General features: G+C 49.8%; 1 protein-coding gene across 1 annotated transcript; it reads left to right on the forward strand.

Annotated features, from left to right (window-relative positions):
• Positions 1-1,074: 1,074 nt before the first annotated feature.
• Positions 1,075-15,204, forward strand: strap (serine/threonine kinase receptor associated protein). Its single transcript, XM_079235916.1, has 9 exons — positions 1,075-1,464; positions 1,704-1,839; positions 3,786-3,867; positions 4,984-5,056; positions 5,321-5,420; positions 10,393-10,530; positions 11,001-11,137; positions 11,248-11,397; positions 14,415-15,204. Exons 1-9 carry the CDS (start codon positions 1,353-1,355, stop codon positions 14,474-14,476), a joined length of 990 nt encoding a protein of 329 aa, XP_079092042.1. The 5' UTR covers positions 1,075-1,352; the 3' UTR covers positions 14,477-15,204.
• The last annotated feature ends 22 nt before the right edge of the window (positions 15,205-15,226 follow it).

The following is a 15,226-nucleotide window of genomic DNA, read 5'->3' on the forward strand; positions in this document are numbered from 1 at the left end:
TGCATGTGTTTACAATAGAAGGGGAAACTTCCTGTAGACAACGAGGAGTTACAAATCATTATTGATATATGAGCTATTTACTCATTCAGATCAAAGCAACAGCCAACTGCATAACTGTCTGTGGCCTGTTTGTACGGTGGCCATAAGGGTAGAAACACAACAATTTAAATTTCCCAACACAAAGCAAAAGCGAACTCAAGACGCCCCAATCCCAAAGTCCACACTGCTAGTGCTTGAGGGCTCTCACAGACAGTTTGATCCCTTTATGAACCCTTTCTGTAAGATGTCCGAGTGAATTACCCACAAGTCAAAGGGTTACCATAAAATAATCCTTTATTAGTCCCACAGTGGAGACATTTGCAGGATTATAGCAGGTTGTGACATTAAATAAGGATTTACCAGAGAAGCAAAGAGAAGGGCACAAGCCTGGAATATTCAATTACACAGACACATTAACGTGAAGGGTTTAAGAAGGGACAGAAACACATGAACACTGAGGCATACACACATAGGTACTCAAGCATAAAATCATTATTTGAATTTTGCTCATTGAAGCCGTTTTGACAGAAACAGGTAAATAGATTTGACAATTGACTCTTAGTCGTCACATTATTGTCTTAAAGGGAATGTGTCATTGTGTTTTGACTCTCAGGGCCACCGTATGTTTGGCTTGTTTGACAGATAAAGACAATGATGAAGTTATAAAACAGCCTCTGCCTTTTGCAATTGAGTTGGAAAAATGTACATTTTGAAATAAAACCTGTTGGTGTTGCAAAAAAAGACCTGCAATAAACTGTTGCTGTGGAGAGAAGCAGGATTCCATAATAGTGAATTAAATAACTATGAGGACGATAATTATTTCAAAATGTCATGGTCATATTGTGTGTTTTTGTCTCATTTATCTAACTGTGTCTTCTATATTTATTTGTTTAACATTGAAAACCCGGTGTTCCAGCAAGTCAGCCGTTTGTTGAATAGAGGAGTCCTTTATTGTGAAAAATATCCGGCCGGAAGTGATATCTTTGTTGTGGCCGGTGAAGCACCAGTCCGCTATACCATCTCTGCGATAGCTCCGCCGCGTTGCACGTTGCTAGCTAGTTGCAATGTTGTAGCTATTAGCACGATAGCTTTGCTCTGCTGGGAGGGAGCCCCCTTTGGTCTGACACAACCACGCTGTTCCTCCTCACTCATCATAGTCCGACCCGCAGCCACCGCTCGCGAACGGAACTACTAGCAGCAAGCTTGTCTTGATTCTCGTAGCCTGGTAGCCCCCCGCTAGCTAGCTAGCTAGCGAGCTACTTGCTAGCGTCCTCCCTCTTCTCCCTCAGCGCCTCCCGCCCGGCTGGAGGACCATGGCGATGAGACAGACTCCGCTGACCTGCTCCGGCCACACCCGGCCCGTGGTGGACCTGGCCTTCAGTGGGATCACTCCCTACGGCTACTTCCTCATCAGCGCCTGCAAAGGTGAGCGCAATGGACTTCTGTTAGCGTCACGCCATAAGGGTGACGAAGAACGTGCATGTCACCGCAGAGAAGCGAGTACTCCACTCTGCGTGGCTCGTGGGCAAACCTGACATAGTGTTGCTCTGGACGTGGTAATGTATCACCACGTCCTGAAATAGAAATGTCCTCTTGGACCCGTGCTGCCTGCTGGAGCTGCGGGCTTTGAGCTGCACCGTTAACCTCTGCGCTTCTTTCGTCAGATGGCAAACCCATGATGCGCCAGGGAGACACAGGAGACTGGATCGGAACGTTTCTGGGTCACAAAGGCGCTGTCTGGGGCGCCACTCTGAACACGGACGCCACCAAGGCAGCCACGGCCGCCGCGGACTTCACAGCGTGAGTGGACCTCCATCCGGTCCATCCTCACACTGAGACCATGCTTGTGACATCATCCTCACACTGAGACCATTCTAGTGACATCATGACATCATCCTCACACTGAGGCCATGCTAGTGACATCATGACACCATCCTCACACTGAGACTATGCTAGTGACATCATGACATCATCCTCACACTGAGGCCATGCTAGTGACATCATGACATCATCCTCACACTGAGGCCATGCTAGTGACATCATGACATCATCCTCACACTGAGGCCATGCTAGTGACATCATGACATCATCCTCACACTGAGGCCATGCTAGTGACATCATGACATCATCCTCACACTGAGGCCATGCTAGTGACATCATGACATCATCCTCACACTGAGGCCATGCTAGTGACATCATGACATCATCCTCACACTGAGGCCATGCTAGTGACATCATGACATCATCCTCACACTGAGGCCATGCTAGTGACATCATGACATCATCCTCACACTGAGGCCATGCTAGTGACATCATGACATCATCCTCACACTGAGGCCATGCTAGTGACATCATGACATCATCCTCACACTGAGGCCATGCTAGTGACATCATGACACCATCCTCACACTGAGACCATGCTAATGACATCATGACATCATCCTCACACTGAGACCATGCTAGTGACATCATGACACCATCCTCACACTGAGGCCATGCTAGTGACATCATGACATCATCCTCACACTGAGGCCATGCTAGTGACATCATGACATCATCCTCACACTGAGGCCATGCTAGTGACATCATGACACCATCCTCACACTGAGGCCATGCTAGTGACATCATGACATCATCCTCACACTGAGGCCATGCTAGTGACATCATGACATCATCCTCACACTGAGGCCATGCTAGTGACATCATGACACCATCCTCACACTGAGGCCATGCTAGTGACATCATGACATCATCCTCACACTGAGGCCATGCTAGTGACATCATGACACCATCCTCACACTGAGGCCATGCTAGTGACATCATGACACCATCCTCACACTGAGACCATGCTAGTGACATCATGACACCATCCTCACACTGAGACCATGCTTGTGACATCATCCTCACACTGAGACCATGCTAGTGACATCATCCTCACACTGAGACCATGCTAGTGACATCATCCTCACACTGAGACCATGCTAGTGACATCATCCTCACACTGAGACCATGCTTGTGACATCATCCTCACACTGAGACCATGCTTGTGACATCATCCTCACACTGAGACCATGCTTGTGACATCATCCTCACACTGAGACCATGCTAGTGACATCATCCTCACACTGAGACCATGCTCGTCAAAAACTTTTTCACCGCAAATTGTCCCCAAAGGAAAACTGTCAACATATTGTATCTAAGAAGATAACGTTTTCAGTCTGTTCATCTCACTTCAATCATTTTTATTGCAGCAAAATGTGATTGTCAAGCAGACAAACTGACCAACACGTTCATAAATGTTGCACCTGACAAACTGAACTGCTTGTTACAGTCTGCATAGTCGCTAAGAGAGCACCAGCAGCCAGTTTGATTCATGCTTGAGTTAACGTCTTTGACCAGCGCCGTGTCGCAGACTTTGTCCTGTGCGCCGTGCAGCAGCCGTGCAGCAGCTGTGCAGCAGCGGCGCTACGAGTGACAGGAAGTCCAGACGTTTGATTTACACGCGGACGGCGCATTTCTCATTTCTTTCTCCGATGCCTCCCATAATTGATTACATTGAAAAAAGGTCGATACTTGGCTTCCGTGTATTGATACAATATCGCCACGCAAACTATCGCGATATTATGCTGAATCTATTTTTTCCCCCACCCCTACTAAAGATGTCCTCTGTCTGTATCTTTTTTTATTAGTATTATCACTGGAGCTGCATAGACTGTCAATTAAAAGATGTGCTGTGTGCGTTTCAGGAAAGTGTGGGATGCAGTGAGCGGAGACGAGGTCCTCACACTGGCACACAAACACATTGTGAAGACGGTCACCTTTACTCAGGTCAGTGTCTGGATGCAGTTATAATAATAATAATAATAATACATTAATTTTATATAGCGCTTTTCAAAATGCTCAAAGACGCTTTACATGGGACAGAGACAAACAGAACAAAACAAAAAAAGACAATAGAGCAAACAAACAGAACATCCCCGGCACAAAAGAAAACTGGAGAAGCTGTGCAGAATGAGTCCTGTAGTGGAGGGTATGGAACAGGGGCTAGCAGGTGAAGGCGAGTTTGGAGAGGTGGGCCTTGAGGGCCCGCCCGATTGAAGACATGGTGGGAGCCCGACGGATGTGAACGGGGAGGGCGCACCAGAGGAGGGGGGGTGCAACAGCTGAAGGCCCTGTCACGCCAGGTCCGGCGCCCGGTCCTGATGGTCTCCAGAGTGCTCTGTGGCTGCAACGGAGCAACGGGGCCGACGGAGAAGTCCCAGTGCCCCGATGGCCGAGACGAACAGAGGAGCAAAGAAGCTGTTGAGCTGGAGGAGCCGCGAGGTGGAGAACTGCAGAAGCATGCCAGCCCAGAGCAGCAGCAAGGAGCACGGACAGGAGGGTCCAGGAGGGAGCCGGTTGGCTCGTCGACAGCCGTCGGCCAGCGAGAGACCACCGGCCAGCCAGCTCGTTGTCCAGGGAGTAGACGGTAGCCATGAAGCGCAAGTGAAGCGACAGGCACGTCAAGACAATCCACAGCAGGCAGGTGATCGGAGCAGGACCGTCGAGAGGCCATCCAGGCAACGCGCCTGAGAGCAGTAGCATGGACATGGCATCAGCAGGGAGCCGGCTGGCTTGTCGGTAACCACCAGCTAGCGAGAGACCGTCAGTTAGCCAGTTAGTTGTCCAGGAAGCAGACGGTAGCAGACTAGAGCAGGTGCAAGCAGGTAAGCAAACAAATCCAGGACGAAACGTTGCAGTAGAAAGTACGTTGAATGAACTTAATTACACTGATAAATAAATAATACGGTACAAACAAAACAAACAAAAACGGTGCCAGACAGAGCGGCGTTAGTACTCGCCAGCGTACCCGTTACCTAGCAACCTGTTATGTGGATGAGGTGGTTTTAGTGACATCTCTGAAGCTGCTTCTGTCTCTTTACATACTTCTGTCTCTCCTCTCAGGACAGCAACTGTCTGCTGACTGGAGGAAACGACAAGCTGCTTCGCATCTACGATCTTATCAACCCTGACGCAGGTAAGCCGTTGTGTCAAAGGGGAAACACGTGGGTACATGGAGGATTTAATTATTTGCTGGGGTTTAAAATCTGCCTCCTCTTGGGCCGTAGACTCTGCTCTGTATGATGCTTGAAACACGGCTCCCCTCTGGAGACGGGTCTCATTTCAAATCGGTGGCATGTGAAAGTATTTTGAGCTCTGAATTATAAAAAGGAGAATAGACAACCCTCACATTTCCTTTGTCCTGTAATGTCGTTGACTGTTGCATCTTTGTGTCCTTTAGCGCCTCAGGAGATTGCAGGCCACACCTCAGCCATAAAGAAAGCCTTGTGGTGTAACAACGACAAGCAGATCCTCTCCGCTGCCGACGACAAAACCATACGGTCAGTGAAGTGCTTTACCTTTGTGTGTCCACTGTCGAACCAGCAGACTGGGGAAACATCATACAGCATAGTATCGGCATATTTTACCTGTCAATATTCTATCGATGCACAAAAGAATAGTTAGTTAGTTACGTTAGTACCGTTGACATCAACAGCTGTCATAATGTGCAGAGCAGAGTCATTGCAGAGAAGGAGGCCTCACATTAAGTAGCTGCTCCACAGCTTTCTGTCCCAGGTCAGAGTCCTGCTTCACACACAAAACTGTGTGAGTGTGGATGTGGCAAACGTCACCTAGAGGCCACGGGCAGATGACACTGGAGAGAAAATCCTCCACCTGTGGAAAGAAATCTCCCTCTGAGAGAACCTTCTCCACAGCTCTGCCTTCAGGAAGCCACCCACCTGGTCACACAGGTTTACAATGGTGTCCTTGCCCTGCAGAGACAAATTCAGTTTGCTGAATATATCTGCCAGATAGCTAGTCTGCGTCCTGGAACAAGGTGGCATGGGGAGACCTGTGCTCGACCAGAAAGGTGTGGACTTCAGATCGTAATTCCAACAGCAGCTTGAGTATTCTCCCTGGAGAAAGCCAGCGCACTTCTGTTGTGTGTTCAGCTCCCATGTTTTCACAGAGGTAGTGAAACAGGCGTGCATTGCGTGGCTTTGCCTTCATGAAGTCGATCACTTTGACGCTGTCGCTCAAAACGTCATGCAACACAGGGTATGACACAGTGAGTCCGCTTCACCTCGGGGGTTTCTTCTGTAATGCGCGCTATGAGTCCTCTTGCTGCCCATCATTGATGCTGCTGCAGGATTTCCAGCTCATTGTTTTAAAAAATGTCCTCCTGTTGTTTTCCCCCTCCAAAGTTTTTGCAGAATAGTATGAGCTCATAAATGTCGTTAGTATCTCACGAAGTGTCTCACAAAAGCAACAAGTTGTGCATTTCCACTGACATCTGTGGATTCATCCAGCTGCAGTGAAAGAGTCGCTAAGTCGTCCCACAGCTTGCTCGACAGTGTCAGTGTGCTGCAGAATAGACAACATGGGAACAGAGTCATTAGACAAACACACAGCCTTTAACTTCTCCGCTGCATTTTGTCCAGCATGGTCTCAGCACACAGCGGCTGGAAGCAGCAGGTCTCCGGCCATAGTGAACGGTTTCTTGGCTTTAGCTCTGAGCAAAGATACCGCAGAAGAGGCCTCAGGCTGTGGCTGATGTCGTGGATGCGTTCGTGTCTTGAGATGACCTGAATGCATAACGTTTCCTCTTAAAAACTCAGGTGGCTTACCAGCATGACTTGCATATGTTGTCTTGCCGCTGAAGAGGTGCTGGCTTCATGCTGCTGTTGACTAGTCTCTCTACAGGAGAAACACAAAGCCTTGGGCTACAACCCATCCCATCCATCCATTTTCAACCGCTTATCCGGGGTCGGGTCGCGGTGGCAGCAGGTTCAGCAGGCCGACCCAGGCTTCTCTCTCACCCGCAACACTTTCCAGCTCATTCTGGGGGACCTCGAGGCGTTCCAAGGCCAGCCGGGAGATATAATCCCTCCAGCGTGTCATCGGTCTTCCCCGGGGTCTCCTACCAGTTGGACGTGCCTGGAAAACCTCTAATGGGAGGCGTCCAGGAGGCATCCTGACTAGATGCCCGAACCACCTCAGCTGACTCCTTTCGACACAAAGGAGCAGCGGCTCGACTTCAAGCTCCGTCCTGATGTCCGAGCTCCTTACCCTATCTCTAAGGCTGAGCCCGGCCACCCTACGGAGGAAGCTCATTTCGGCCACTTGTATTCCAGACCTCGTTCTTTCGGTCACGACCCAGAGTTCGTGGCCATAGGTGAGGGTTGGAACGTAGACCGACCTTCCGGCTCAGCTCCCTCTTCACCAAGACGGACCGGTACAGCGCCTGTTTTACAGCTGCAGCCGCACCGATCTGCCTGTTGATCTCCCGCTCCACCTTACCCTCACTCGTGAACAAGACCCCAAGATACTTGAACTCCTTCGCTTGGGGTAGGCAGTTTGTCCCAATTTGGAGGGAGCAATCCACCGGTTTCCGGCAGAGCACCATGGCCTCAGATTTGGAGGTGCTAACTCTCATCCCTGCTGCTTCACACTCGGCTGCAAAACGCCCCAGTGAATGCTGGAGGTCACGGTCCGAGGAGGCAAACAGGACCACATCATCCGCGAACAGCAGAGAGGCGATCCCGAGACTCCCGAACCGGATCCTCTCCGCCTCCTGGCTGCGCTTAGATATCCTGTCCAATAAAATGACGAACAGGACCGGTGATAAAGGGCAGCCCTGGCGGAGGCCAACACCCACCGGGAACGTGTCTGACTTATTACCGAGGATACGAACACAGCTCCTACTGCAGGCGTACAGAGACCGGATAGCCCCTGCCAACGGGTCCGGCACCACATACTCCCGCAGCACCCCCCACAAAAACCCCCGAGGGACCCGGTCGAAAGCCTTCTCCAGGTCTACAAAGCACATGTAGACTGGTTGGGCGAACTCCCAGGACCCCTCCAGTAGTCTTGCGAGGGTAAAGAGCTGGTCCACTGTTCCACGGCCGGGACGGAATCCGCACTGTTCGTCATGAATCTGAGGTTCGACAATCGGTCGGAGCCTCCTTTCCAGCACCCTGGCATAAGCTTTTCCCGGAAGGCTGAGCAGTGTGATAGCACGATTGTTCGAGCACACTCTCCGGTCACCCTTCTTGAAGATGGGAACCACCACCCCGGTCTGCCAATCCATGGGCACTGTTCCCGACCCCCATGCGACACTGCAAGACAGCCCAACAGTGTCCAGCGCTTTCAGCATCTCAGGGCGGATCTCGTCCACCCCCGGCGCCTTGCCACCAAGAGCTTTTTTGACTACCTTAGTGACCTCTGCCAGTGATGTCGGTGCATCCAAGGACTTCAGGCACTGCCCCCTTTTCAGGGGACATGTTGGCCGGGTTTAGGAGTTCCTCAAAGTGCTCTTTCCACCGCCCGACAATGTCCACAGTCCGGGCAGTCTCTCTCTCCCCCCCCCCCCGGGCTGAGAACAGCCTGGGGTTGGCCCTGCTTTCCCTTCCTGAGCCACCGGATGGTTTGCCAGAACCTCCTTGAGGCCAACCAAAAGTCCTTCTCCATGGCCTCCCCGAACTCCTCCCATGCCTGGGTTTTAGCATCCGCGACAACCACAGCTGCAGCCCTTCTGGCCTGCCGGTACCTGTCAGCTGCTTCAGGAGACCCCTGGGCCAACGAGGCCCGAAAGGCCTCCTTCAGCTTGACGGCTTCCCTCACCCCCGGTGTCCACCACCGGGTTCTGGGTTGCGCCATGACAGGCACCGATGACCTTCTGGCCACAGCTCCTAGCGGCCGCGTCCACAATAGAGGCTTTGAACATGGTCCACTCGGATTCCATGTCCCCAGCCTCCCTCGGGATGTGTGAGAAGCTCTTCCGGAGGTGGGAGTTGAAGACCTCCCGGACAGGATCCTCTACCAGACGTGCCCAGTTCACCCTCACTACACGTTTGGGCTTGCCAGGTCTCTCTAGCCGACTCCCCCGCCATCTGATCCAACTCACCACCAGGTGGTGATCAGTTGACAGCTCTGCTCCTTTCTTCACCCGAGTGTCCAAGACATACGACCGCAGATCAGATGATACGACTACAAAGTCGATCATTGATCTCCGGCCTAAGGTGTTTTGGTACCAGGTACACTTATGAGCCACCTTATGCTCGGACATGGTGTTCTTTATGGAAAAACTGTGGCTAGCACAGAAGTACAAAAACAAAACACCGTTCGGGTTCAGATCGGGCAAGCCGTTCCTCCCAATCACGCCCCGCCAGGTTTCTCTGTCATTGCCCACGTGAGCGTTGAAGTCTCCCAGGAGAACTATGGAGTCGGCAGACGGCGCCCTTTCCAGGACCCCTCCCACCGACTCCAAGAAGGCCGGATACTCCGAAATGCTGTTCGGTGCATAAGCACAAACAACAGTCAGAGCCTTACTCCCCGCAACCCGTAGGCGCAGGGAGGCGACCCTCTCGTTCTCCGGGGAAAACTCCAACATAGCGGCGCTCAGCCGGGGGCTCATGAGTATCCCCATTCCCGCCCGGCGCCTCTCACCCAGGGCAACTCCAGAAAAGGACAAAGTCCAACCCTTCTCCAGGAGCTTGGTTCCAGAGCCCATGCTGTGCGTGGAGGTGAGCCCAACTATATCTAGCTGGTACCGCTCCACCTCCCGCACCAGCTCCGTCTCTTTCCCCGCTAGCGAGGTGACGTTCCACGTCCCTAGAGCTAGTCTATGCTGCAGGCGATCAGCTTGCCCAGGTCTCCCGCCTGGCCCGCCGCCCGGTCTGCATAGCACCTGACCCCGTTGCTTCCCCCCACAGGTGGTGAGTCCACAAGGTTGCTGGTCCATGATCTTTTTTCGGGCAGAGCCCGACCGGCCCCCATGGGTGAAAGCCCGGCCACCAGACGCTCGCCGTCGAGCTCCCCTCCCGGGTCTGGCTCTGGGAGGGTTCCCCGTTTTCCCTTGTCCGGGCGAGGTAGCTCCATTCCGTGGGCCGTACATCATCAGGGTTTTTTGAACCGGCTGCAACTCGTGGACGTAAATCCCATCTGAACATATTCCTCTGAATACTGACGGGATTGTGCCGGCTCTGGTTTGGCCTTCTTTGGCACTTGCCTCTTCTCGTTGTCAGCAGCATTGCTGCTACGCTTCAACCACGACGCCATTGTTTGAGTTTTCAAGGTGGCAGTGATTGACAGGTGGCGTTTGCCAGGTTGGGTCAAACCATCCTGTATGGGGGAGACTCTGGGTCTTTAGGATAATGAAATGGAATAGCCTACTGAGTATAACATTCAGATTAACTTACACTTATATATTTTTTTAATGACTAATTACCTGGAGTACCTTTACGTGCCCCCATTTGAGAACCATTGTTCTAACGTGTGTGTGTGTGTGTGTGTGTGTGTGTGTGTGTGAAGGCTGTGGGACAGGAGCTCCATGGAGCAGGTGAATACGCTGACATTCGACACGTCGGTGAGCAGCATGGAGTACGTGCCTGATGGAGAGATTTTAGTGATCACATATGGAAGGACCGTGGCTTTCTACAACGCTCTGAGGTGAGACCACCGCACACCTCCTGGAAACTCCCAACACGCACACACTAATGAGAATACAATTCTGATTTGGTGTGTCAATAGACATTCTGTCTGCAAACAAAAAGAAAGTTACCAAACTTCTCCATGACCATCTATGTTGAAATAGATGGGGAGGGAGAAAGAAACCTAAAGAGTTGATTGGCTCTTTGTAGTGCAGGTTTACAAACCGGCATAAACATGCTAATTTTAGGGGGGGGAAATAATGATGAGGTGAAGTGTCAAGTGAATACCAGCCAACACAAATTTAACTAAACTTCCAACCAACTCTGGTTGGGTGAAGAAAATAAGTCTGTCTCATTTCTCGTACAGCATTTTTGAGAAGGATGAGTTTGACCTTGATGACATGTATTCAGTTGCATAGTAAGACATGTAGAATCTCCACCATGACATCACATAAGTAGAGCATTAGAATGATCTTAACTGTATAACAGCCTGGACCTCATCAAGACGGTGGAGGCCCCGTCTCCCATCATCTCGGCCTCCCTCCACCCAGAGAAAGACTTCTTTGTTGCCGGTGGAGAGGACTTCAAGCTCTACAAATTTGACTACAGCACCAAGGAGGAGCTGGGTGAGAGAAGCCTTTTCCACTAGACTGGTCTCTGGGCCATTTTAGAGACCTTTTACTCCTTTTAAACCACAACAGCACCTCATGTCCCTCCATGTCTCTTCTGTCTGCAGAGTCCTATAAGGGTCACTTCGGTCCAGTGCACTGTGTTCGCTTCAGTCCGGATGGTGAGCTGTATGCCAGCGGCTCTGAGGACGGCACGCTCCGGCTGTGGCAGACGGCTGTGGGGAAAACCTACGGCCTGTGGAAGTGTGTCCTTCCTGGTAACTTTAGCCACTTTAGACACTTCAATCAAGATCAACAATATTATTTGTCTCATTGGGATAAATATCTAATTATGAAATACGGTCCCACGGGGGACCCCGGAGGAGGAGGGCCTCTATTCAGCACATCTGTTCTTTTCAGTAAACGCTGCCCACCAATGTCAGTGTTTCCCCTACCGCTATATTAGGGGGTGCCCCTTGAAGGTCGAGATCATTTTGTTCATTACTTTACAGTTTAGATTACTTTTCTCTATAGTGCCAGATCACACTGTTATGGATCTTATCCACACGACGGCATGCCATTTCTGTCTCTTTACAACTCTCCTCTGCTCTCTGTATCGTGAACGCCGGTCTTCCACCCCGGTGCGCTCAGACACACCAGCGGACAAAGAGCGTTGAAAAATATGTCTCGTGAAAAGCAGACGGCTATATCTGCGCTTTTGAAACGCTCCCAGGGTGAAGATGGCAACAGATACTATATTTGCAGGTCAAACATCCGCAACAGGCTGCAAGGAGACCCTCTTGATAGGCTGCAAGGAGTAGGGTTGGGTACCGAGAACCGGTGCCAATATACCGGACCGAAAAGCAACGCAGATTTCGGTGCTTTCTTCCGGTGCCTGAGCCGATTTAAATACTTTTTTTTTACACTACTCTGTAATGTTGCACGGTATATATACACTAAAAAGGTAGCGCGGTACCCGTACGTTAAAAACCATAGGATTTTGACGTATCGATACTATTAAAATAGTGCTGATCAGAGCGCACTTCTCCACTCTGTTGTCCACCTGCATGCAGAGCGGGGCTCGAGGGGGCGGGGCTCGAGGGGGCGGGGCTCGAGGGGGCGGGGCTCGAGGGGGCGGGGCTTCCAGCGCTCACACACACAGTGCGCGCACACAGAGATCGCTGCAGACACGAGCACGAGCTTTTGAACGTTCGTCCTCGGCTTGCTGGAACAAATCTCTCCAGTTGATATGAATGATGACGTGTAGTCCAGTAAAGCAGCAGTTTGTAGAATCCGACAGTTTCTGAGTTCTGTTGCACACGGTCCCATCAGGCCATGATGCTGGTGTCTGTTCTTTTTTAAATATATATTGTTTATAGTTTGAAGTTAAAAGGTTTGAAGCTGTAGTTTGAAGACAAGTGTGTTGTATTTATTTATTTATATGTAAAGTATACTTTAAACAGTTAATATATTGTTCAATTTTAAGAAAAGGAATTGCCATGGCAATAAAAAAGGATCGGTTCAGGCACCGTTTAGGCACCGGTATCGGTTTAGCACCGGTATCGGAAAAAACCCAAACGATACCCATCCCTAGCAAGGAGACCCTCTTGATAGGCTGCAAGGAGACCCTCTTGATAGGCTGCAAGGAGACCCTCTTGATAGGCTGCAGGCTGCAAGGAGACCCTCTTGATAGGCTGCAAGCTGCAAGGAGACCCTCTTGATTGGCTACAAGGAGACCCTCTTGATTGGCTACAAGGAGACCCTCTTGATAGACTGCAAGGAGACCCTCTTGATAGACTGCAAGGAGACCCTCTTGATAGGCTGCAAGGAGACCCTCTTGATAGGCTGCAAGGAGACCCTCTTGATTGGCTACAAGGAGACCCTCTTGATAGACTGCAAGGAGACCCTCTTGATAGGCTGCAAGGAGACCCTCTTGATAGACTACAAAGAGACCCTCTTGATAGACTGCAAGCTGCAAGGAGACCCTCTTGCAGTCCTTGAAGCCTGCAGAGCTCGATAAATGGGCCAGTCTGGCTTCGCATATCACTGCAGTGACAACACCTGCACACTTTGTGGTTGTCATTAAAGTAAATGAACGCCAGGGTTCCTTTAAGTCAGTGGTTCTCACACTGGGGCGGTATACAGGTGGGGCGCAAGAGGAAATGCTGATGTTGTTTTATTTCAAGAACTTTATTGAGAACTTCACATATTACAGAAGTACAAAGTACACCGACATAAAACTAAGTAATTAATAATAAAAAGCTGTAAACCATGGGGAAACGCTGCACGCTCAATGCTACATTCAGGTGAACGTGTTAGCTCAAAGAACAGCACCTGTACCAAACACGACCTCTGACATTCTTTTCTCTGGGTTTTGATATTCCTTCACGAAGGAGGTAATACATTTCTAGTCTGGAGAATTAGAATTGGACTTCTATAACGTCGGGAAACTTACTAGAGACACATTTAAAAAAGAAATGGTCCAAATTGAAGCGGCAGCGTTACCCATTTCCCATCATGCAACACATAACTGATCGTCTGTTAGTTGGAACCTCCAGCACCACAGAAGACATTATAGCAACTGTTTTAACAGGATGAATGAAGTGATGTGTGAAATCAGTGCAGTGCCCTTTTTAAAGCATTATTATGCCCCGTCAGGGTTGACTACACCAGTGATTTTCAACCACAGTGCCATGAGAGAGAGTCAGGTGTGCCATGGGAACATTTCCAATTTCACTTAATTGGTCCCAAAAAATATTATTTAGTTGCCGCAAATAATTTTCCATTGTTGAGCGTCTGAGCTGCAATATAGTGCCTGGCCTGGTAATGAAATACTCTTCCATGCCAGTAGGTAGCGCAATAATGACCATATATGCTGTATTATGCTACAATGTGACATTTTGTAACTTTGTTGGTTGTTCATGTGCCGCAGGATTTTTCTATTGTAGAAAATGTGCCGTGGCTCAAGAAAGGTTGAAAAACACTGGACTACACGCTCCAGAGCCCGTGTACTTCCATATGTACATCTGCTTAACTAACATCTCAAGTTACTGCGTTCAACCTTGTTGTTCGACACGTTTATCGAACTCACCTCCACCTCCTCTGCCCAAGTGTGGATGTTCTGCTTCCAAAAACCAAAACTCTAGGCTGGGAAACCTCTGACTGTAAAATGTGCTCCTGCCATTCGCAGCGGTTTGAGGCTGCTCTGCTTGTCTGTGTACCAGCAATATTGTGCCATATCCAAGTATTACTATGATCCCGCTCAGTTTTCCTCTTTTCTTGCCTTCCTCCTCAGAGGACCTGGGGGCAGAGAACTCTGAGCAGCTGTACCCTATGACCCCTGAGATCAAAGCATGAGGAGAACGCTGTGCTGATTGGAAATAGGATGAGAAGAGAAAGAAGGACGGAGCGGAGGGGTGTTCCAGCGTTCTATCTGGCCCCAGCAAGGAGCCCAGTCCAGACCATCTCATCCACCAGGAACTGATGTGGATGCATTATGACTGCCCTGTCTGTCATAGACTAACTCGTCACACACCGACACAGACGCACACACAAGCATACCGGCTCCCACTGATTTTAGGCAGTAATATGGACAGTATGGGCAACAGAGTAAAGCAGTAGAGCCGTGAGTGTCTGCTCATGGCTGCCTGCTTTCTCTCTGATTAGCTCAGTTCTGTCTGTCTGCTTCAACTTGTTTTAACTTCCCTGACGCCTTAGACCCAACTCATCAATCAGCTGTTGCTAAGATGGGGTTGGGTTTCAAAATTAAGATATTTAAAGAGCCGGATCAAGGCTTTTTTTCATTTCATAGTTGCTGGAATACTATAGGTAGTTGCACAGTTTGTGCTAAAGTAAGGCGCTTTCATTTCCTCAAAAACGTTGCTTTGGGTATCCGCTGCTTTTGTAATGTGACTGGTTGAGTCGATGAAGTAAGTGTTCAAATTAAAGAAAATATTGTTTCGTGACAAAGCAGAAAGGGAAGAAATGCTGCTGTTTTTTTTCTCCATTTTGGTTTCTGTCCTCAGTTAAGTGATAAAATAAACAAAATGCATTGCTGCTTATTTGTAAAAGTAATGCACTAAGACACAACCGAGTTTGGTGTTTTTA

Source organism: Taurulus bubalis, assembly GCF_910589615.1.
Source record: "Taurulus bubalis genome assembly, chromosome: 20".
Classification (NCBI taxonomy): Eukaryota; Metazoa; Chordata; class Actinopteri; order Perciformes; family Cottidae; genus Taurulus; species Taurulus bubalis.

Coding starts and splice junctions, on each gene's coding strand:
- strap (XM_079235916.1), top strand. CDS start 1,353: ATGGCGATGAGACAGACTCCGCTGACCTGCTCCGGCCACACCCGGCCC. Junction 1,840..3,785: donor GCCGCCGCGGACTTCACAGC/GTGAGTGGACCT, acceptor TGTGCGTTTCAG/GAAAGTGTGGGATGCAGTGA. Junction 3,868..4,983: donor AGACGGTCACCTTTACTCAG/GTCAGTGTCTGG, acceptor CTCTCCTCTCAG/GACAGCAACTGTCTGCTGAC.